The 21,925-nt window shown below is 48.1% G+C and overlaps 1 protein-coding gene and 1 pseudogene across 1 annotated transcript; one reads left to right on the forward strand and one right to left on the reverse strand.

The window, feature by feature from the left end:
* Positions 1–7,458: 7,458 nt before the first annotated feature.
* Positions 7,459–8,575, forward strand: LOC129502505 (heterogeneous nuclear ribonucleoprotein A1-like; annotated as a pseudogene).
* Positions 8,576–18,032: 9,457 nt separating this feature from the next.
* LOC129503208 (glutathione S-transferase P) lies at positions 18,033–21,023 on the reverse strand. Its single transcript, XM_055315195.1, has 7 exons — positions 20,940–21,023; positions 20,554–20,589; positions 20,146–20,252; positions 19,952–20,039; positions 19,483–19,586; positions 18,494–18,601; positions 18,033–18,299 (listed from the first exon to the last, which is right to left on the reverse strand). Coding segments are annotated over exons 1-7 (633 nt in total). The 5' UTR covers positions 20,941–21,023; the 3' UTR covers positions 18,033–18,110.
* Between the last annotated feature and the right edge of the window lie 902 nt (positions 21,024–21,925).

The following is a 21,925-nucleotide window of genomic DNA, read 5'->3' on the forward strand; positions in this document are numbered from 1 at the left end:
GGGAACATAAGGCCATGGGGAGATGGCAGCCTGGGGATGCTGTGGATGGGAGATGGCTGGGCACCGCGTGATGGGAAACTGAGAGTAAGGGGTAGGATCTCCTGTTCATCCAGCACCAGGCTCTGTGCCAACCACTTGCCATGTGTTATCTCCTTAATCCTCCCACAACTCAGGGCAGAGGAATGATGAGCCCCTGTTTACAAAAGAAGACAGAATGTGATAGGGACACTGAGTGGCTTGCCCAAGACAGCACAGCTGCCAGAACTCTGTCTGGGGTTTCCTGACCTTAGATCCCTCACTGAGTCCCCACCCATCTGGGGTACCCACTCACCAGGCTCCACTCAATGTCACCTCCCAGAAAGCCCTCCTCTGAGGCATCCTAGGCCCCCGCTATCACCTCTCCTTCTGCACCTGTCCCATTCTATACCACCATCCACATTTGCCTCCTTCACTAGCCTCCAGACCAGAAGCCGCTGTGTTCAGCTAATTCTGCCTTCCAAATGTTCCTTGTTCCTGTGTCCTCCTGCCTGTCTCATGGCCATGACTGATGAGCTTTCACCCGGAAATTTCCAAAGCATCCTTGAGGTCTTCCAGCCTCACCTCTCATCTCATCCCTTCCGATTCCTTATCTGCACCATGGAATGAGTGGGATTAAACCTCAGATCCATTCTCCCTCTCCTTTGGTGGTTCCCCAGTGTCCTCAAGCCCAATCCCAAGCCCCTGCCCTGGTGTTCAAGATCAGGCACTGACCTCTCCAGTTCCAGCTCAGATGGCTCTATCCACAGGCTGGATTTGCACCCGAGGATCCATCTTCCTCCCATTCCTCATTCCTCCTCCCTTTGAATGTCACCTTCCCAGGAAGTTTTCTTCTACCACTCCATACAACCATCTTGAGCAACAATTGCCACAGATCAGGTGTGACAATGGCACAATCGGATCTTCTCTCTTCTCCAGCCCCCAGCATAGAGCTTCTCAAGGGAGGTGCTTACACAATATTGTAATACAAAAAAATATACAAAAATAAATAAATACATACATACATATAAATACCCCCCCAAAATTATTGTAATACAATTTTATATATGGAAAATGAAAAAAATCACTGCTTTTCCTTTTTTGGGAATTTAAGATATACAGAAAAGCAAAAAGAAAGTAGTAACAGATTTTCACTGCCCTGACTCAATCCCCATTATTGTTTTTGCTTATTTGTTTCCACTCTTTTCTAGGTGACTTAAAAATACTTCACAGTAGCATATGTATATACTGATCCTTAAAAATTAAGACCCTAACAACAACAACAACCAAAAAACCAAGAATCCTCCCACCCCAGAGCCAAATGCTATTGGATCCAATATTATCTTCCAATCCTCTAAAGAAAAAAAAATGCCTCTACTTGCACATGCACTTACCTGCAGAAAAAATATGAGTGTTTGGTGCTTTTTACTTGTAGTAATAATATCTTGCTATGCCACAAATTTTCACCTTGCCTTTTCATTCAACACTATATTTTTTATTTTTTTAAGATTTTACTTATTTATTCATAGAGACACAGCTAGAGAGAGAGAGGCAGAGACACAGGCAGAGGGAGAAGCAGGCACCATGCAGGGAGCCTGATGTGGGACTCAATCCCGGGTCTCCAGGATCACGCCCTGGGCTGCAGGCGGCGCTAAACCGCTGCACCACCGGGGCTGCCCAACACTATATTTTTTAGAAGAGTTCGGGTTGATCCAAATAGATTTAGAAACATGATTGTCTATAGGTAACACCAGAGCTTCAAAGTTAAGGATCTGGATTCAAAAGCCTACATTTGGGATGCCTGGGTGGCTCAGCGGTTGAGCGTTTGCCTTTGCCCCAGGGTGTGATCCTGGAGTCCCAGGATTGAGTCCCACACTGGGCTCCTTGCATGGAGCCTGCTTCTCTCTCTGCCTCTCTCTCTGAGTCTCTCATGAATAAATGAATAAGGTTTTTTTTTTTTTTAAAACCTGCGTTCACCACTTACAACCTGTGTGATTTTATGACTGATGCCTCAGTCCCTTCTAGTGGGAAATTAGGATAACATATGCCCTAAAGGAGCAACTGTTAGGGTGAAGAAGAGTAAATGAGTAGTGCTGGGCACACAGCAAATGCACAAAGAACGTTTACCTAAATGCCCTGGATTACAGATTCATTTGAAGAAGATCCAGGTCTTTACAATATGGAGTCTCTCCACCTAGGAAATGTGATGTCACTCCTCAGTTTTGTAGATCTTTTTGGTTCTTCGCTAAACATTTAGAACTTTTTCTTTAAAAATTGTGCACATTTTTTAACATAGGAATTTTATGTGATGTCTTGTGTTTTTTATATTTTGTGATCTCATTTCCTAACTAGCTATTGTTTGTGAATAGAGCGGTATTGATTTGCCTTTAATAGTTTTGATCTGGATCCCTTAATGGACTCCCCTATTACATAAAAATTTGTCGAAGCTTTTCTGTTTTCTATGCTGATGGTAATCTTATTGAGAAATAATGAGAGTCTAGTATCTTGTTTTCTAATATTAGGTGTCTAGTTTCTCTTCTCTCCCTTTTTTATTATTGAATTATAATTGACATATGCTAGTTTCTTTCTCTTATTTCACCAACTAAGAGCTCATAGGTTTAAATAATAAGGTATAAAAGCAGTGGGCTTCCTTATGTGGGCATGACTTGAATGCAAGTGTATAAAAACTTAATATTCAAGTCCCCAGTTCCATTTGTTAGAATTGCTGTTTCTGGGGCACCTGGGTGACTCCGTCGGTTAAGCATCTGCCTTCAGCTCGGGTCATGATCCCGGGGTCCTGGGGTCCTGGGATTGAGCCCCATATCAGGCTCAGGCTCCCTGCTCGGTGGAGATTCTGCTTCTGCTGCTCCCCTGCTTGTGCTCTCTTTCTGTGTCAAATAAATAAATAAAATCCTTTAAAAAAATAATTGTTGTTTCTCCTTTTTGTTTCCTATGCTTTAGATTTCCATAGGGAGCCATTTTTCACTGGCTGCTCAGACACGGAATTCTGGTGGTGGGTGTCCGACTGTGTTCCCCCTAGTGAGTGGCAACTGCTTCTGAACAGAAAGGCAAGGGGCTGCAGAAATGTGATGCAGATCTGGTGATGCAGATGCCAAAGGAAATGGAAGTATAAACAATAATACCTTTAAACTATCTCAGATAAAGCTGAAGCCTTGAAACCTTCACAAGAGTATCTGTCCAGGTTTTTCTCCGACACTGTTGCCTTTCTCTACCATAGAATGCCTTCTTCCCTAATTAGTCAGAGGATCTTTCATGACACCTGCTGCATCCAGAGGAATTCACCTCCAAATAGCTCGCTAACAAACTCTGTTTATGGAGGATCCAGACAATAAAATTCAAACTGCCCTCCCAGATCTGGGTGTGACTTGGTTGGTTGCCCAGAGGCGCCTTGGAAATGGACTTCCTCTTCCGTCACAACCAGAGGACTCTGGCCCATTTCTTATCTTAAGATGGCACTTAAGTGTGACAACTGTCTTGGCACCCTGTAAGTATGAGGCTTGCTGAGGCTTATGGTAGAGAGCTTGATCATACTAAGGAAACTCCCAAGGCAGTTTTATTATGAATGGGGTGCTCAGTTTCATTGAATGCTTCTTCTACATCACAGATAGTCATATTGTTTTTCTTCTTTCTTCTTAATTACATCAATCTTTTTTCTAATCTATTAAACTATGGTTGACCTAAAGGGGTGGCAGAGTGAGGCAGCTAAGAGAACAGATTGAGGCCAGTTGGGACTAAATCTTGGGCTCTACTGCCTACCAGCTGTGTGGCATTAGGCAAGTTCCTTGACTTCTCTGTACCTCATAGTATCATTGTGATGATTAATTTTTTTAATCTCTGTAAAGCCTTACAGCAAGGCCTGGTACATAGTAAGTACTATGTAAGTGTTTGCTGTACTCCTTTTTTATTATTCCAAGGGCAAATCTTTTGGTCATGCTGTACTATTCTTTCATTGTAATGCTGGATTGCTTTTTACCTCAGTGCTCATAAGGGAGAGTAGCCTAGAGTTACCTTTTCTCCAGGGTATCTTGTCCAGTTCTATTAAAGTGACATGATCAGGGACACCTGGGTGGTTCAGTCAGTTAAGCATCTGCCTTTGGCTCAGGTCATGATCCTGGGGTCCTGTGATCAAGTCCCACATTGGGCTTCCTGCTCAGCAGAGAGTCTGCTCTCCTTCTCTCTCTGCCTCTCTCCCTCTGCTCATGCTCTGTCTCTCACTTTCTCTCTATCTCAAACAATTAAATAAAATCTCTTTTCCAAAAATGACATGATCACTTTCTACCTTTTCCTAGTCATTGCAGGAGTTTGCTGAGGGTTAAAATGCTCCTGTCCGGGGATCCCTGGGTGGCGCAGCGGTTTGGCGCCTGCCTTTGGCCCAGGGCGCGATCCTGGAGACCCGGGATCGAGTCCCACGTCGGGCTCCCGGTGCATGGAGCCTGCTTCTCCCTCTGCCTGTGTCTCTGCCTCTCTCTCTCTCACTGTGTGCCTATCATAAATAAATAAAAATTAAAAAAATATTTAAAAAAAATAAAATGCTCCTGTCCTGAAGCAGAGCTAGAATTCATGATAAGGCCATCTGGACCTGGGGCCTCTATTTAGGGGTGATCTGATCACAGTTTACATTTCTTTTATGACTGTTTCTTTCCTTGAGCCAATTTCAAACTGTGGGTTTTTTTTTTTTCAGCCGTATTTTAAAGGATATTTTCTTGATGAATTGGCCCTTTTTATAATATGAAATATTTCTGTGTCTACTGTAACAATTTTGCTTTGAGCCCTAGGTTCTCTGATACTACAATTGCTATACAGGCTTTCTTTTGATTAGCATTTGGTATTTTCCCCCATCTTTTCTATTTACATTCTTTCTCTTGTTTTAGAAATGTTTCCTAAAAACAACATATAATTAAATTTCATCGTGTTTTGTTTTAGTTCAATTGGTGTCAGTCTTTTTTTTTAAGATTTTATTTATTTATTCATGAGAAACACAGAGAAAGAGGGAGGGAGGCAGAGACACAGGCAGAGGAAGAAGCAGGCTCCATGCAGGGAGCCTGACATGGGACTCGATCCCGGGTCTCCAGGATCACGCCCAGGGCTGGAGGTATGCTGAGCCACCTGGGCTGCCTGGTGTGTCTGTCTTTTTAAAAAAGTTTGACTCCTTTACATTTATTGGTATTGCCACTGAGACTTAAACTTTCCATATTATAGTATGTGTTCTATTTAACATTCTTTCTTTCTTGCTCTCCCTTTTTTCCTGTCTTGGTGAATTTTTTAAAAAATGTTTTATTTATTTATTTATTTATTTATTTATTTATTTATTTATTTATTTATTTATGAGTGGTACACACAGAGAGGCACAGACATAGGCAGAGGAAGAAGCAGGCTTCCTGTGGGGAGTCCAATGTGGGACTCGATCCCGGACTCCGGGATCATGACCTGAGCCAAAGTCTGATGCTCAACCACTGAGCCACTCAGGTGCCCTGTCTTCTGGTGAATTAACTGAGTTTTCTTTCTGCTGTTGCCTTGTCCACGATTATTTTGGAAGTTATATATTTTGTTTCTATTGTTAGTAGTTTCCCTTACATTTTCAAAAGTCATGGATAAATTTCCTTTTCCAGCAAACATCTAGTTAATACATCTATCTTCCTGCTGAATATGAAACAAAAATATAAACAGAATATATAGAGCTTTTCTCTGTTCCCTCCCAAACTCTGTACTCCTGTTTTCTGGGTTGGCCTCATCTGTGACCTGGCAGGGAAGGCATTTCTGGCCTCCTGCTTTGTGCTGCTGGGGGAGACCTGGCCCCAGCTATGGGGAGCTCTCAAGCTTTGCTCTCCAGAGCTGAGTACAGACTGAGGACCTGGCCCCAAGCCCTGTGCATTCAGTCTGGCTGTGTGCCTGCTTCCTGGCTAAGATTTAAGCCTTCAGCTCCCATCCAAACCCAGGCTGTGGGTTTCTTCCTGGTTTGTTTGTTGTTGTTTTCCTCTTCAGAGATTGGTTTAATTCAAACCTATACAGAATTCCCTTTTCATATTTGTGTCGCATTTAATATTAACATTTTTTCTTCTCTGATTTTAATGCTTTCGAGAAGAACAGGGTGGATTTCTGGTTGTACTCTGCTGTCTTGACCTGGAAATCTCCCTATTCTTTCCCCATTAATTTAAACGTGATAAAATAAAGTCAATCAGTCATGGCTGGTGGGCTACACACAGGACAAGGTGAGTGCATTTGAGGCAAGCAACTCAATTAACTGTGTATTTAGCACAGGCCTCCCTCCCTGCACCACAGCATGGGGAGCCTCACTCATTCTGCAGACTCTAGTCTTAACATGAGAACCACGCCCTGTCAGCCTGCCACTGTGTCAGGGTCCCTCTTTGGGCTGTTACTGATTCTGAAGCACTGGACACGGTCTGCAGTCTGCAGTCTCCACTAGGGAGGACTTATGAGAGCTCAGCTGGGCACAGGTCCCAAGCACCAGTACAATCCCTTCGGCCCACTCATCCTGGCACCTCCCTGGCAGCAGACTGACGTTCAGGTACCCAGCAGATCAGGTCTAGGACCTGGAACATCTCCGTGTTGGTCCTTTGCCCATCTCCACGTCATCCCTTGGAGTTCTGCCTACAGCCCCTTTGTCCCTTCACACAAAAGCTCTTGTCTCTGCCTCGCCCAGTGTAGCCCTTGATGGTTATTTGGGATGACAGACAGCAGGAAGAGTTTACCCACCCCTCAACTAATCCAAGCTGTTAGAAACGTGAGACTCATCTTCCCCATCCCTCAAAGGTTCGTTTTTTCAGAAATTCCAGGCCCCATCTTGTTCATAGGTGAACAGAGAAAAAGAAAAACCTGTTGAGTGTATTATTGGAAACAGGTTGAGCTGTCTGTCTTCTGTTACATGTTTTTCCTCCCATGACCACTTTGCACCTCACAAAGACAATTTCCTCTCAATATACAAAACTCAGAACCACAAAGGACATATGGAGGGGGCTCTGTTGCTGCAACAGGTCATGACACCATAGCCAGTATTTATGGTTTCCTTCCTTCTCCATGAATCCCACACTCCCTTTACCTCCAACCAGCGCTTCGGCTGTTCAGGGGCTTTACCAAATGGAATGACTTAATATCATAAAGATGTCAAGTCTCACCAAATTAATCTATAAATACACTCAAATCCCAATCAAAATTTCATCAAAGTTTTTCATGGAACTGGGAAAATTAATACTAAAAAATCTATATAGAATGACAAAGAGTCAAGAACGGCCAGGCCAGCTTTGAAGAATGAGCTGTGGGGGAGCTTCCATATACAGCTTCTAATAATTGCTGTAATGTGCAAGACTAATTAAAAGCTAGTGTCATTGAGATAAGCAGACAGGCCTTTCTGCCCCTGGACGCCGCCGAGTAAGCATCGTTAAAGTCTCCCCTCCCACCGCCCTCATGTCTAAGTCAGAGTCTCCCAAAGAGCCCGAGCAGCTGCACCAGCTCTTCATCGGAGGTTTGAGCTTCGAAACGACCGATGAGAGTCTGAGGAGCCATTCTGAGCAATGGGGGACGCTCACGGACTGTGTGGTAATGAGAGACCCCAACGCCAAGCGCTCCAGAGGCTTTGGGTTCGTCACGTAGGCCACCGTGGAGGAGGTGGACGGGCCTCGAACGCCCGGCCGCACGAGGTGGACGGAAGAGTCGTGGAACCAAAGAGGGCTGTCTGCTGAGAAGATTCTCAAAGACCCGGTGCCCACTTAACTGTGAAAAAGATTTTTGTCGGTGGCATTAAAGAAGACACTGAAGAACATCATCTAAGAGATTATTTTGAACAGTATGGGAAAATTGAAGTGATTGAGATCATGACTGACCGAGGCAGTGGCAAAAAGAGAGGTTTTGCTTTTGTGACCTTTGACGACCACGACTCTGTAGACAAGATTGTCATTCAAAAATACCATCCTGTGAATGGCCACAACTGTGAAGTAAGGAAAGCCCTATCGAAGCAAGAGATGGCTAGTGCTTCGTCCAGCCAAAGAGGCCGAAGTGGTTCTGGAAACTTTGGTGGTGGTCGTGGAGGTGGTTTTGGTGGGAATGACAACTTTGGTCGTGGAGGGAACTTCAGTGGTCGAGGTGGCTTCGGTGGCAGTCGAGGTGGTGGTGGATACGGTGGCAGTGGGGATGACTATAACGGATTTGGTAATGACGGAAGCAACTTTGGAGGTGGTGGAAGCTATAACGATTTTGGCAATTACAACAATCAATCCTCAAATTTTGGACCCATGAAAGGAGGAAATTTTGGAGGCAGAAGCTCTGGCCCCTATGGTGGTGGAGGCCAATACTTTGCCAAACCACGAAACCAAGGTGGCTATGGCGGTTCCAGCAGCAGCAGCAGCTATGGCAGTGGCAGAAGGTTTTAATCACTGCCAGGAAACAAAGCTTAGCAGGAGAGGAGAGCCAGAGAAGTGACAGGGAAGCTACAGGTTACAACAGATTTGTGAACTCAGCCAAGCACAGTGGTGGCAGGGCCTAGCTGCTACAAAGAAGACATGTTTTAGACAATACTCATGTGTATGGGCAAAAAACTCGAGGACTGTATTTGTGACTAATTGTATAACAGGTTATTTTAGTTTCTGTTCTGTGGAAAGTGTAAAGCATTCCAACAAAGGGTTTTAATGTAGATTTTTTTTTGCACCCATGCTGTTGATTGCTAAATGTAATAGTATGATCATGACGCTGAATAAATGTGTCTTTTTTTTTAAAAAAAAAAAGAGAGATAAGCAGACCAATGCTTCTGGAATATGGTGTTTCTTTATCATAATTTGCTAGAAGTTTTGAAATTTTGGTTTTGGTTTCTTCTTTGACATGTGATTAAGTGTATTTATAAATATAAATATACTTACATCTCTAAATATTGTAAATTACTATTGTTAACTATAAGCGTTAAGGGCTTTTTGTCTCCTGGCTTTGTTATTTTTCATTGTATTGCATTACAATGAGAGACTGATGTCTGTCCTATTTCTCTCTTTTCCTCTGGAATGTTCTAAAACATCCTCTACGCCATGAAACGTGGCTATGACAGTAAATGTCCCAAGAGCAATTGAAAGGGCAGCACCTTCCCTATCTTCCTGTTGCATAATTTCAAATCTGTTGTTTCCAGCTCCCAAAATCCTTGTCTTCCCACCAGCTTTCACTTTATGAATGTCAGGGTCTGTTATTTGGTGCATAGAAGCTCTTAACAGGACTCCCTTCAGATGTCTCCAACTTTCATGACAGATGGTGTGTGTGTGTTGGTTTTTCATGGTCTTTGTGGTTTTGGGGGATTCTGGAAAATTAGTGGGAACTCCAAATTCAACATTATAAACCACAGTCCTCTCCCACCCCATAAGATGTTGCAAATATTTCCTTTGAGTATATCATCTGATAATCTGATAAACAATAACCATCACTGAACAGGTGAAACCCTAAGTTTTGATGTAGTAAATTTCATTCATCTGGGGACCTTGTTTGAGAAATTCATCCCCAGGGTGCCTGGGTGACTCAGTGGTTGAGCATCTGCCTTTGGTTCAGGTCATGATCTTGGGGTCCTGGAATCAAACTCCGCATCAGGCTCGTCACAGGGAGCCTGCTTCTCCCTCTGCCCATGTCTCTGCCTCTCTGTGTGTGTCTCTCATGAATAAATAAACAAAATCCTTAATTAAAAAAACTCATCCCTGCCCAAAGTCATGAAGAAATATTTTATTTTTTTCTGTTAACATATTTTTAATTTATTTATTAAGATTTTATTTATTTATTCATGAGAGACAGAGAGAGAGAGGCAGAGACACAGGCAGAGAGAGAAGCAGGCTCCATGCAGGGAGCCCAATGTGGGACTCGATCCCAGGACTCCAGGATCACACCCTGGGCCAAAGGTAGGCACTAAACCACTGAGCCACCCAGGGATCCTCCATTTATTTATTTAAAGTAATCTCTATACCCAATGTGGGGCTCAAACTCACAACTCCAGGATCAAGAGTCACATGCTCTTTTGACTAAGCCAGCCAGGCCCCTTTTTCTGTTAATATTTTGTTTTTCTCATCACATGTAAGGGAATCGTACTGCAGGGTTTCTCAATCTTGACACTAGATATCTGGGGGTGGATAATTCTTTGTTGTAGGCAGCTGTCCTATCTGTACATCATAGGATGTTTGGCAGCTTCCCTAAGTGTCAGAGGCATCCCACAAGTTGTGACAATAAAAATATCTCCAGACATTGCCAAATATATCCTGGGGTATAAGATCACCCCCAGTTGAGAACTACCGATCTATTTGGATGTTATTGTTTTATGTGTGAGATAAGGATCCAGTACTTTTTCTCAATATGATGTATCAAATTTACTAATACTAAATCATTCTTCTTCTCAAACTTATTCACCATGCCACCCACTGCTATTACATACCAACCTCCTATATAGGCGTACTGTGATTGTATATGGTAGACACTGACTACGAACCACAAACTCCTTTCTTCCTCCTGGGCACAGAGTCCCCTGCACCTAATGGAGAAAGAAGTGAAGGGTGTCACTTCCAGGTCTGGACAGCAGACAGCAGGTGTGTTTTCGTCAAGTTCTCCTCTCTCTCCCTTCCTCTTCCATAGGACATCTTGTCTGAGTATGAATCTGCGGGTTGAATGGGCTCACCCAGTTCTTTCTCAGGGTTTCATGTGATCACATCACATGACAGTTGTGGTTGGTGCCACTTAGAGGTCTTCTTCCCTCACTTGGCAGGACAGGGCTAGGAAAGGAGCTGGAGTCTGGAACAACTGTGCCTCACTGGCTGGCTGGCTCTCTCCCTCACCACCCCCCTCCTACCCTCTCTGGTCTCTCATGTGGGGTCTCCATGTGGCAGCCTCAGGGTAGCTGGAACTTTTGCACAATGACCAAAGTGAGTTGTCTCAAGAGAAACTGTGACCTTTCCTAATTCAGCCTGGGAAACTCCACAGTGGCCCTTCCCCTCACTATGTTCTCTTCATCCAAGCAGCCACACGGAGAGCAACTGGATGTCCAACTATTTGTGGACAAATTTCAAAATCACAAGATATCTGATGCAGCCCCAGATTCCTTATCCCTTATGTGTGGTGTATGTTTCTCCCTCTGGAAGCTTGCAGGGTCTTTATATTCTCTCCAGGAGCTCTGGAATTTTATGATCTGTTTTGTGGTTCCTTTTTCAGTCAATGTGTCTGGCACTCACTGTGCCTTTCAACTCAAAGCCAGTCTTCTTAAGTCCTGGGAAAATTTGATAATCTCCCTACTTTTTAAAAAGATACTTTATTTATTTATTTGACAGAGAGAGCACACAAGCAGAAGGAGTGGCAGGCAGAGGCAGAGGGAGAAGCAGGCTCTCTGCTGAGCAGGGAGCCCAACATGGGGCTCGATCCTAGGACCCTGGGATCATGACCTGAGCCAAAGGCAGATGCTCCACCTGCTGAGCTATCCAGGTGCCCACTTTTTTCTACCTTCTAGTCTCTTCCTCTCTCTGGACCTCCTAGAATAATACCATTTTTCTTATCTTTCCATGCTTTTATCCTTTTGTTCTATTTTCAAATGTATTTTTCAACTTTATCTCGAGATTTTTCATTTCTATCACATTTTTAATTTCCAAGAGTTCCTTCTATTTCTCTGAATGCTCAATTTTTAAAAAATGTTTTATTTATTTATTCATGAGAGACATAGAGAGGCAAGACATAGGCAGAGGGAGAAGCAGGCTCCCTGTGGGGAGCCCGATGTGGGACTTGATCCCAGGACCCTGGGATCACACCATGAGCCAAAGGCAGACGCTCAACCACTGAGCCACCCAGGTGCCCTGAATGGCCTTTATAACAGCCTCCTTTTCTCATCTCCTGGATGTACTATCTTTTGTTATCTCCCTGAAGATAATGATTAAAGCTTATTTGAAGGCTTCTTATGTGGCATGTGTAGTCTCTATCTTTTTTGAGTTCCTTTTCTTTCCCCCAGTTTATTACTGTCTTTTAATGTAGAGATTACTTTCAAGTAGCTGGCAATTATTTGTTGCCCTTTGTTTGATATTTGTCACGTCAGGAGTGAGCAGGAAAATTGACCAAAGTTCTGGGTAGCAGAGGGGCTTGTAAACCTCACAGTAGGTGGAGGCCCCCTAATGTCGGTTTCCACTTCTGCCAGAGCACTCCCCCAGTCTCCCACCTGGGCTATGGGCTCTCTGCACACACTCCAGAAGCTGGGCTGGAGGCTGGGCACAGGGTCCCAAGGCTGAGTGTGGGGACCCTCCCCTGGCCTGCAGGCTACCCAGTCTCACCCACTGAATATGACCAAGTGAGGAGCCACCAAGTTTGCTATGTGACACAGGTGCCTGAAAACCCAACCAGTAGGCACTGGGTCTGCTGGAGAAGGGTGACACAGTGCTAGCCTGCTGGAGACCATCAGCCCCGACTGGATTTTTCTGCAGCTTGAGTCCTCTGTGCAAGCATTCCCACAGGCTACCCTCAAGGCCCGCTCTTAAACCTCTTTATCAACGACCTCAATGCCAATTCCCCAGTCTTGTCTCTTCCAAGTTCCTGGGATCTCTTGGGGTCCCAAGACTGCTCAGCAGATCCTGTGGTAACCATGTGCCCCAGGGGTGGTGCTGTGTGGCACAGCATCTCTGTCTTGGTTTTCCGATGGGTGACTCAGACTGTTCCTCTGGTGCCCCATGATCAAGTGTCCAGTCCCGCCCCCCCGTCCAGGGCTTAAAATGCATCAGGAGCTGCTCCTTGAAAGGAGAATGAGTGGCATCCTGTTTTCTCCCTGCAGGATGTTTCTCCACTAAAGTTTCCAATGCCTAAGGAAGAGGCTTCTGGTTGGCGTGGCAGGGGTCACATGTCTCCAGAAAGATGCAGCATTGTGTACACAACAGACAATGGCAAACCACATATGAAAGCAGAACTCTTACCAACAAGGTACAACAATCTTCTCAGAAAATTCACCTCTTCTCTTCAACAGCCAGCCAGGAGGTCAGCAGCTGTACATAGATCTCTTCTGTGGGAAGTTAGACTATCTCTAGGAACAATGCAGGAAGCCAGACAGTAAGCCTTGCTTGTACCAGTTGCCCAGAACATCTAGGGTTTGATTAATAAGTGATAGCTTCCCTGGTGTTTATACCCCTTTCCTACTTAGGACCAACCAGAAAAAGACAAATCTGCCCCCGGAGCAGTGACACAGGACACCCCACTTCTTTTTTTTTTTTTTTTGCATATTTTTTTACTGGAGTTCAATTTGCCAACATATAGCATAACACCCAGTGCTCATCCCATCAAGTGCCCCCCTCAGTGCCGTCACCCAGTCACCCCAACCCCCCGCCCACCTCCCTTTCCACTACCCCTTGTTCATTTCCCAGAGTTAGGAGCCTCTCATGTTATGTCACCCTCTCTGATATTCCCACTCGTTTTCTCTCCTTTCCCCTATAATCCCTTTCACTATTTTTTATATTCCCCAAATGAATGAGACCATATAATGTTTGTCCTTCTCCAATTGACTTACTTCACTCAGCATGATACCCTCCGGTTCCATCCACGTCGAAGCAAATGGTGGGGATTTGTCGTTTCTAATGACTGAGTAATATCCACTGTATACATAAACCACATCTTCTTTTTTTTATTTTTTTATTTTTTTATGATAGTTACAGAGAGAGAGAGAGAGAGAGAGGCAGAGACATTGGCAGAGGGAGAAGCAGGCTCCATGCACTGGGAGCCCGATGTGGGATTCGATCCCGAGTCTCCAGGATCACGCCCTGGGCCAAAGGCAGGCGCCAACCCGCTGCGCCACCCAGGGATCCCTAAACCACATCTTCTTTATCCATTCATCTGTCGATGGACACCGAGGCTCCTTCCACAGTTTGGCTATTGTGGACATCGCTGCTATAAACATCGGGGTGCAGGTGTCCTGCCGTTTCACTGCATCTGTATCTTTGGGGTAAATCCCCAGCAGTGCAATTGTGGGTCGTAGGGCAGGTCTATTTTTAACTCTTTGAGGAACCTCCACACAGTTTTCCAGAGTGGCTGCACCAGTTCACATTCCCACCAACAGTGCAAGAGTGTTCCCCTTTCTCCACATCCTCTCCAGCATTTGTTGTTCCTGTCTTGTTCATTTTCGCCATTCTCACTGGTGTGAGGTGGGATCTTATTGTGGTTCTGATTTGTATTTCCCTGATGGCCAGTGATGCGGAGCATTTTCTCATGTGTTTGTTGGCCATGTGTATGTCTTCTTTGGTGAAATTTCTCATCATGTCTTTTGCTTGTTTGTTTCTTTGCTGTTGAGTTTAATAAGTTCTTTATAGATCTTGGATACTAGCCCTTTATTTGATCTCCCATTCTGTAGGTTGTCTTTTAGTTTTGTTGACTGTTTCTTTTGCTTGTGCAGAAGCTTTTTACCTTGTTTAAGTCCCAAGAGTTCATTTTTGCTTTGGTTTGACTTCATAGATGTATCGTACAAGAAGTTGCTGTGGCCAAGTTCAAAAAGGGTGTTGTCTGTGTTCTCCTCTAGATTTTGATGGATTCTTGTTTCACATTTAGATCTTTCATCCATTTTGAGTTTATCTTTGTGTATGATGTAAGAGAATGTTCTAGTTTCATTCTTCTGCACATGGCTGTCCAATTTTCCGAGCACCATTAATTAAAGAGACTGTTCTTTTTCCAGTGGATAGTCTTTCCTGCTTTGTCAAATATTAGTTGACCATACAGTTGAGGGCCCATTTCTGGATTCTCTATTCTGTTCCATTGATCTATGTGTCTGTTTTTGTGCCAGTACCACACTGTCTTGATGATCACAACTTTGTGGTACAACTTGAAATCTGGCATTGTGATGCCCCTGGCTCTGATTTTCTTTTTCAATATTTCCCTGGCTATTCAGGGTCTTTTCTGATTCCACACAAATCTTAAGATTGTTTGTTCCAACTCTCTGAAGAAAATCCATGATATTGTGACAGGGATGGCATTAAATGTGTAAATTGCCTGGGTAGCATTGGCATTTTCACAATATTCATTCTTCCAATCCATGAGCATGGAATATGTTTCCATCTCTTTGTGTCTCCTTCAACTTCTTTCAGAAGTGTTCTGTAGTTTTTAGGATATAGATCCTTTACCTCCTTGGTTAGGTTTATTCCTAGGTATCTTACACTTTTGGGTGCAATTGTAAATGGGATTGACTCCTTAATTTCTCTTTCTTCAGTCTCATTGTTAGTGTAGAGAAATGCCACTGATTTCTGGGTATTGATTTTGTATCCTGCCACGCTGCCAAATTGCTGTATGAGTTCCAGCAATCTTGGGGTGGAGTCTTTTGGTTTTCTATGTAGAGTATCATGTCATCTGCAAAGAAGGAGTGTTTGACTTTGTCTTTGCCAATTTGAATGCCTTTTCTTTCTTTCTGTTGTCTGATTGCTGAGGCTAGGACTTCTAATACTATGTTGAATAGCAGTGGTGAGAGTGGACACCCCACTTCTACTAAGCCTACCCCTTCACCAGGCTGCAGCCCCTATCTAGGGCACGCTGAAGTCTCCTTTGTCCCCCCAAATCCTCTGCTTGCCTGTCTCTGCCAAACACAAGGGGTGGCAGCCAGCACTCTTGCTAGTGAGTCTGGGTAAACAGCACTGCTTACTTCCATTTGCTGTTCTTTATATCCAGAGGACTGATAGAACCAGCTCTGCGGGAAGTGGCTCCCAGGCGAAAGATGCGGGAGGTGCTGGTGTGGAGGAAGATGGAAGACAGGGGCACCTGGGTGGTTCAGTGGTTGAATGTCTGCCTTTGGCTCAGGTTATGATCCCGGAGTCTTGGGATTGAGTCCCACATCAGGCTCCTCGAAGGGAGCCTGCTTCTCTCTCTGCCTATGTCTCTGCCTCTCTCTCATGAATAAATAAAATCTTTAAGAAAAAAAAAAGATGGAGGACAGACGAGTCTCCACCAGTCCGCAGGGACGGGGCCTTTGGGATGCAATGGGCAAGATGTTCAAGAACAATTTAGCACCCCAGGAAGGGCAGAAGGAGCAGGCAGGGCCTGGCTCTGAAATCCTCCTGCACTGTCCTCCGACCAGGGGCCACATCACCTGGCCAGCGTCTTCAGGCCAAGCGCTGCCCCCAGGAGTAGCAACCGGGGTGCCTACAGCCCCTGGAGAAGGCTCATCCATCAGCTCCACTTTCTCCTGGCCTGTAGCCAGAGGTCCAGTCACCTCCCCCAGCCGGGGTCTTCCTGCTCCCAGAGGGAACTCTAGCTGCCCCTCGCTGGCTGCTCTCGGGGTCTAGTCTGGGGCAGTCAGAGAGGCCTGGCTTTGGCATGGGGAGTACTCCCACAGCCCTCTCCCTCAAGCCCTCCTCAACTCCTCCGCGATCACCTTCAGAGGCAGGAAAAAGCTGGGTGGGGACCAGATACTCTTAGCCTGAGAACGAAGCACGGACCAGACAGGATGGGTCAGATTATGCTGTAGTAACAGCAGATCTAAAATATGGGAACTTGGGATCCCTGGGTGGCTCAGCGGTTTGGCGCCTGCCTTTGGCCCAGGGCATGATCCTGGAGAACTGGGATCAAGTCCCACATGAGGCTCCCTGTGTGGAGCCTGCTTCTCCCTCTGCCTTTGTCTCTGCCTCTGTGTCTCTCATGAATAAATAAATAAAACCTTTAAAAAAAACTTTTTTTTTTTTAATACTGGAACTTAAGGTAAAACCACAAGGTCATTGCTCAGCCAAACCATGTACCCCCCACATTAGTGGGGGCTCTGCTCCCTGTGGTCCCTGTGCCGGGCGGAGGCTGCCATCACCAGTCACAGCGGCAGGGGACAGTGCTGGGCTCTTGCACTGCCAAGTGATTCCCTCACCCTGCTCCCAGCCTGCAGGCCAGAGTGTGTCACAAGGACCCTCCCAACTGCAAGGGGGACAGGGAAGGGTCATTTCCAGACTGACAGGTGAACAGCAGAAAAAGATCTCTTGCAAAGAGGGCTGTGCTCAGTGGCTCCAGCCCGCTATGAGCCAGAGAAGCCCGGTCCAGGCCTCCTCCAGGCTTTTGTACAGCGGCATAATCCATGGGGTATGTGCCTCTGATGCAGCCAGTCTCCTGTTGATGGACCGTTCTTTCACAACAGGATCTTTCAACCTGTTGTGATCATAACCAATACGATGAATAACCTTGGCAGTGTCTCGGCTCACACATCAGCGAGTCACTTAAACTCTGTGATGGTCTTCTCACCCACCAACAGACCTCTCACCACCGTGGACAGGCCACTGCCAGCTCTCCCAGGCTGTGTTGTTTCTCTTGGCCCAGCTGACATGGATTGGTAAAAAACAGCCTGGGAGAGCCACCTGGATGGCCCAAGATACAGGAGAAAGCCAGGAGGGCCCCTCCCTGAGCAGACGCAACTCACCCTCCTGCCAACCCAACCAAGGGCTACCCGGAGCTCCTGTGCTCCTACCCACACCCCTCCTCACCCCAGATCCCTTGGCTCCGGGGCTCTGCTGTCATGGACAGAGGGCATGTGGCAGGCGGCCTGCCCAAACTAGAAAGCATAAGTTTATTTTTTTTTAAAGATTTTATTTATTTATTCATGAGAGACACACACACACACACACACAGAGAGAGAGAGAGAGAGAGAGAGAGAGAGAGAGGCAGAGACACAGGCAGAAAGAAGCAGGCTCCATGCAGGGAGCCTGATGTGGGACTCGATCCTGGAACTCCAGGATCAGGCCCTAGGCTGAAGGCAGGCGCTAAACCGCTGAGCCACCCAGGGATCCCCATAAGTTTATATAAGGGAGGCTTCTCTCCCTCTAGACTGTGGGCACCTCCAGGGTAGAAACCATAGTTAGTTTTCGTACTGGTATTTTTTTTCTCTCTTTATTCCTGTTCCTGGAGTTCAGTAAACACTAGGTTGAGAACCCTAAGAAGAAACTCTGATGTGTTTTAGGATTCCAGCATCCGAATTGGCTGCCCCCTCCCTCCCCTGAACCTGACTGTTGAGGATCTGAGAGCCCTCCCCACAAGAAACTCGATGCTCACAACACTGCTTCTCACTTGAAAATTTTATTGGTCAGGGAGAAAAGAAGTCAGGCAGCCCCCCAGCTTCCCGCCCAGGGTTCCACAAGCTCTCACTGCTTCCCGTTGCCATTGATGGGGCGGTTCACGTGCTCGGGGGACGACAGGAATGCCTTGAGCTTGGGTCTGGCGCTGAGGCGCGCCACATAGGCCGATAGCAGGGGGAAGGAGTCCAGGCAGCTGGGGGCCAGGACCTGGTGAATCAGCAGCAAGTCCAGCAGGTTGTAGTCCGCGAAGGAGATCTGCAGGGCAGAGGGCAGGGGGCCAGGGACTCAGCAGATGGGGGCATGGCAGTCAGCGGGGACAGGGAGTCTGAGTTCTTCCCTAAGTCTGCCTAGTTTTGCTGAGTAACGCATTTATACGTTCCCTCTGCATCTATGTACCATCTTTAAGAAGAGAACGGTGCAGAGGGGGTAGGACAGGGTCAGATGCTCACCTGGTTGCCCACGATGAAGGCCTGGCCCCCCTCATTCTGGGACAACAGCGTTTCAAAAGGCTTCAGGTAACCTGGTAATGCCTTCACATACTCCTCCTTTCCTGCCTCCTGCCAGAAAGATACCGCTGCATGTTACCCTCCTGATCCTCACTGCTGCCTGCCCCAGCCCCTGCCCCAGCCCTCAGGTGCCCCTTCTGTTTGCCCCCCATTTCAGTGAATCACCACCCACCCAGGTCAGAGCCCTTGATGCTCCTCTGCTCACTCAACCACAAGCCACTGCCACATCCTGTCCAGCTCAGCTGCTGATTCTTCTCTACCCCATTCCCACTTTTCCACCTCTGCCATGATCCCTACTCCAAAAGCCTCAGAAGATCCTTCTAGACCTCACATTGGACACGGCTCTGCTTTGACTCCTCAGTGGCTCCCCCCACTGCCATCAGGGGTTATCCAACAAGCAGGATCAAGGCTCTTGGGGCCTGGACCGGTTGCTCATCCAGCTCCAGCTCCAACTCCTGACTTTCCCTCTCCCTCTCCTATAGGTACACACATGACTTGCCTCAGCTCTTCTGGTCCCAGATCCCCAAATGCACTCCATGTCTTCATACTTTATGCCGCTGGAAGTGCCAGCACTCCCTTCCAGGGGCTGGCTGCAGCTCCTCCTCCTCCAAACCCTGCCCTCTGCAGCCCAGGCTATCAGGAACCAGGTATGGCTCCTGCCCTTGCAGGTTGTGCCATTGCCCTCTACTTGACTGGGTCCACCCCCAGCAGTGAGGGTGAGGGCTAGGTCTCATTCCTAACAGCTCTTGGTCCTTGGCACTGAGCCCAACCCAGCCCAGGGACCTTGACTCAGGAGGAAGGCTGGGCCAGAGCCACATGAGGGCTGAGGAACAGGGTGAGAATACAGGACGCCATTGTTCGCACCATCCCCACTCCCAATCCCCCCCACATTGTGCCCACCTCCCGTGTCCACACCCTGTGCCCGGGCTCACATAGTTAGTGTAGATGAGGAGGGCGTATTTGCAGCGGAGATCCTCCACACCATCGTTCACTACATCCAGCAAGGCCGCCTCCTGCTGGTCCTTCCCATAGAGCCCTGGGTGGCAGGAGAGCAAAATGCAGAACTGGCCACCTGACACACTCCTGCCAGGCCAGGCCATTGCCTGTGGGCACAGCCAGGGGATGAGAAGGAAGATGTGGCCAGAAGGGACAGTCCTGATGCATAGTAAGTGCTCAGAACTTAGCAAAAGCCAGTGTGGCAGTGCAAGGTAGGCAGACCTGGGGTTGACAGTAGGCAATTTATATAACCTCCTCATGCCTCTGTTGCCTCCATTCCATGGTGTTACCAGGCAGCTTGACTTAAGTGAAAGAGGTTCAGAGGGCAGGCACCAAGATGTGAGGGAACACTGGGCTGATGCTTCTCCACCCCTGCCCTGGGCCACCTGCAGCTTCAAGACTCACCAAGGGAGCGGCCCAGGTGTCGCAGGATGGCATTGGACTGGTACAGGGTGAGGTCTCCGTCCTGGAACTTGGGGAGCTGCCCGTACAGCTGGAGGGTGGCACAGCTCTGTCAGCAGTGCTGAGCTTGGCTGCCCCACAGTGGCGCTGCCCCACAGTGGCCCAGCCCCTGACCCCCTCTGGGCACAGTCACTCACACAGGAGGCCTTGAGTGAGCCCTTCATCCAGGTCTCCATGGTCACCACCTCCTCCTTCCAGCTCTGGCCCTGGTCAGCCAGCAGCATGCGCATGGCCTCACAGCGCCCTGGGGGAAGGGGAATTGGCTGGTTGGATGTGTGCAGAGACCCCAGGCTCATAGCACCCTCGGGAGGGCCCATGGGGGCAGGGACTGCTCCAATGACCTCACTGGACTAGGGAGGGGATTGGCCACGGTGAGGAGGCTGGATACTCCAGCCTATAGGGAGCTCAGGGGCACAGGGATGGAGGCCCCCAGCTAGTACCCACGTGGTGCGGTGGAGGTCTTGGGCTCTCCCTCAGGGGGTAAAGGGGCGTGGGCTGCAGCCCCAACCTCTGTCTCCCTCAGCTCCCAGTCATGGGGCCCCTACCTCGAACAGGGAAGTAGATGATGGTGTAGGGTGGCACTGCAGCAGAGGGAGAGAAGTTTGTTAGAGGCCGGCGGAAGGATGTTACAGAGGGAGAGCGAGCACCAATCTGTCATCCCTGGAGTCTCATTTCCTGCTGTGCTCACCCCGGGACCCTAGGAGCCCGTCTCTGCACTGGAGGCGCCCAGCCCTCCCCGCCCTCCCCCAAAGCCCCACCTGCACGCTGCTGGCCCCGTGGGCCCCCTGGATCCCCATCCCGGCGCTGCGGTGAGGGGCGGAAGGGGTGCACTCTGACCCGGAGCCAGCGGTCCGGCCTCCAGCCGGGAGCATTCCGAGGCCCCCGGGAGCATCAGCCCCTCCCCAAGCAGGCCCAGGCGGCAGGAACTCACTGGTTGCAGCGCGGGTGGCGGTGGCGGTGGCGGCGGCGGCAGCAGTGGCGGCGGCGGCGGCGGCGGCAGCAGAGCTCAGGCCCCGGCCAGGCCTCCAGCCTTATTAAGGGTCGTCCCTCCCACCCCGTCCCGTTCCGCCCCGTCCCGCCCCAGTGCTGACTCATCGCGCTCCGGAAGTCCCGCTCCCCACTCCCCTGCGGGACCCGAACCCTGCTGGCGCCCCCCGCCCCGGCCGAGGGCCCCCGCCCCCCTGCGCCCGCCGCCCTCCGGCAGGACGTGCGGATCCTCGGCCTGGCGCTGGGGGCTCGCTGGCGAGGGCGAGGGCGAGGGCGAGGGCACCAGCTGCCGAAGCTTCCAGGGGCCTTGGGGTTTGCCGATTGCAGCCTCTAGCCCTGCTTGGTTGTCAGACCTCAGAGGCGCAAACCCTTTGTCCACCTTCACAACAGAACAGGCAATTATTTTACCAGCAAAATGGGTTTATTCAGGAATAGCAAAGCAGCATTATTGGAGAAGCAAGGTGTGGTGAAACCCTGGGCGACGCCAGCGGGTTAGACAGAAACACCACCGGAGAAAAAGGAGGGAGTAGGGGCGGCTGCTTTGAAAGGTCTACTGGAAGGAGGGAGGTGGTGAGTTGGCTGAGTTGTGACAGTTTCTCATTGGCTGGGCTTATTGGCAAAGGGGGAGAAAATCTCTATTTTCCTCCTGCTGGGGTAGTAGAATGGGAGTCTTCCCACTGTTGTCCACAGCTGACCCCGGGAGCGGTCCTAAGTGAGACACCCCCCCAGCCCCCACCGCATTTTAAACGAGGTTTTCTTTATTCAGGTTTACATTTATCCCTTTTGATCAAGATCTTCCCCCCCACCTGGCCCCAAGCATCCCTGATCAAGAGTCCGGTTTTCCAAAATTCAGCGACTTTTGTCCTTTGGTGCCAGGAAGGGCCTTTCTTGGGTGTCACGTCCCACATTGGAGGGAAAGTACACATATCC

This window comes from Nyctereutes procyonoides, unplaced genomic scaffold, assembly GCF_905146905.1.
Source record: "Nyctereutes procyonoides isolate TBG_1078 unplaced genomic scaffold, NYPRO_anot_genome, whole genome shotgun sequence".
Taxonomy (NCBI): Eukaryota; Metazoa; Chordata; class Mammalia; order Carnivora; family Canidae; genus Nyctereutes; species Nyctereutes procyonoides.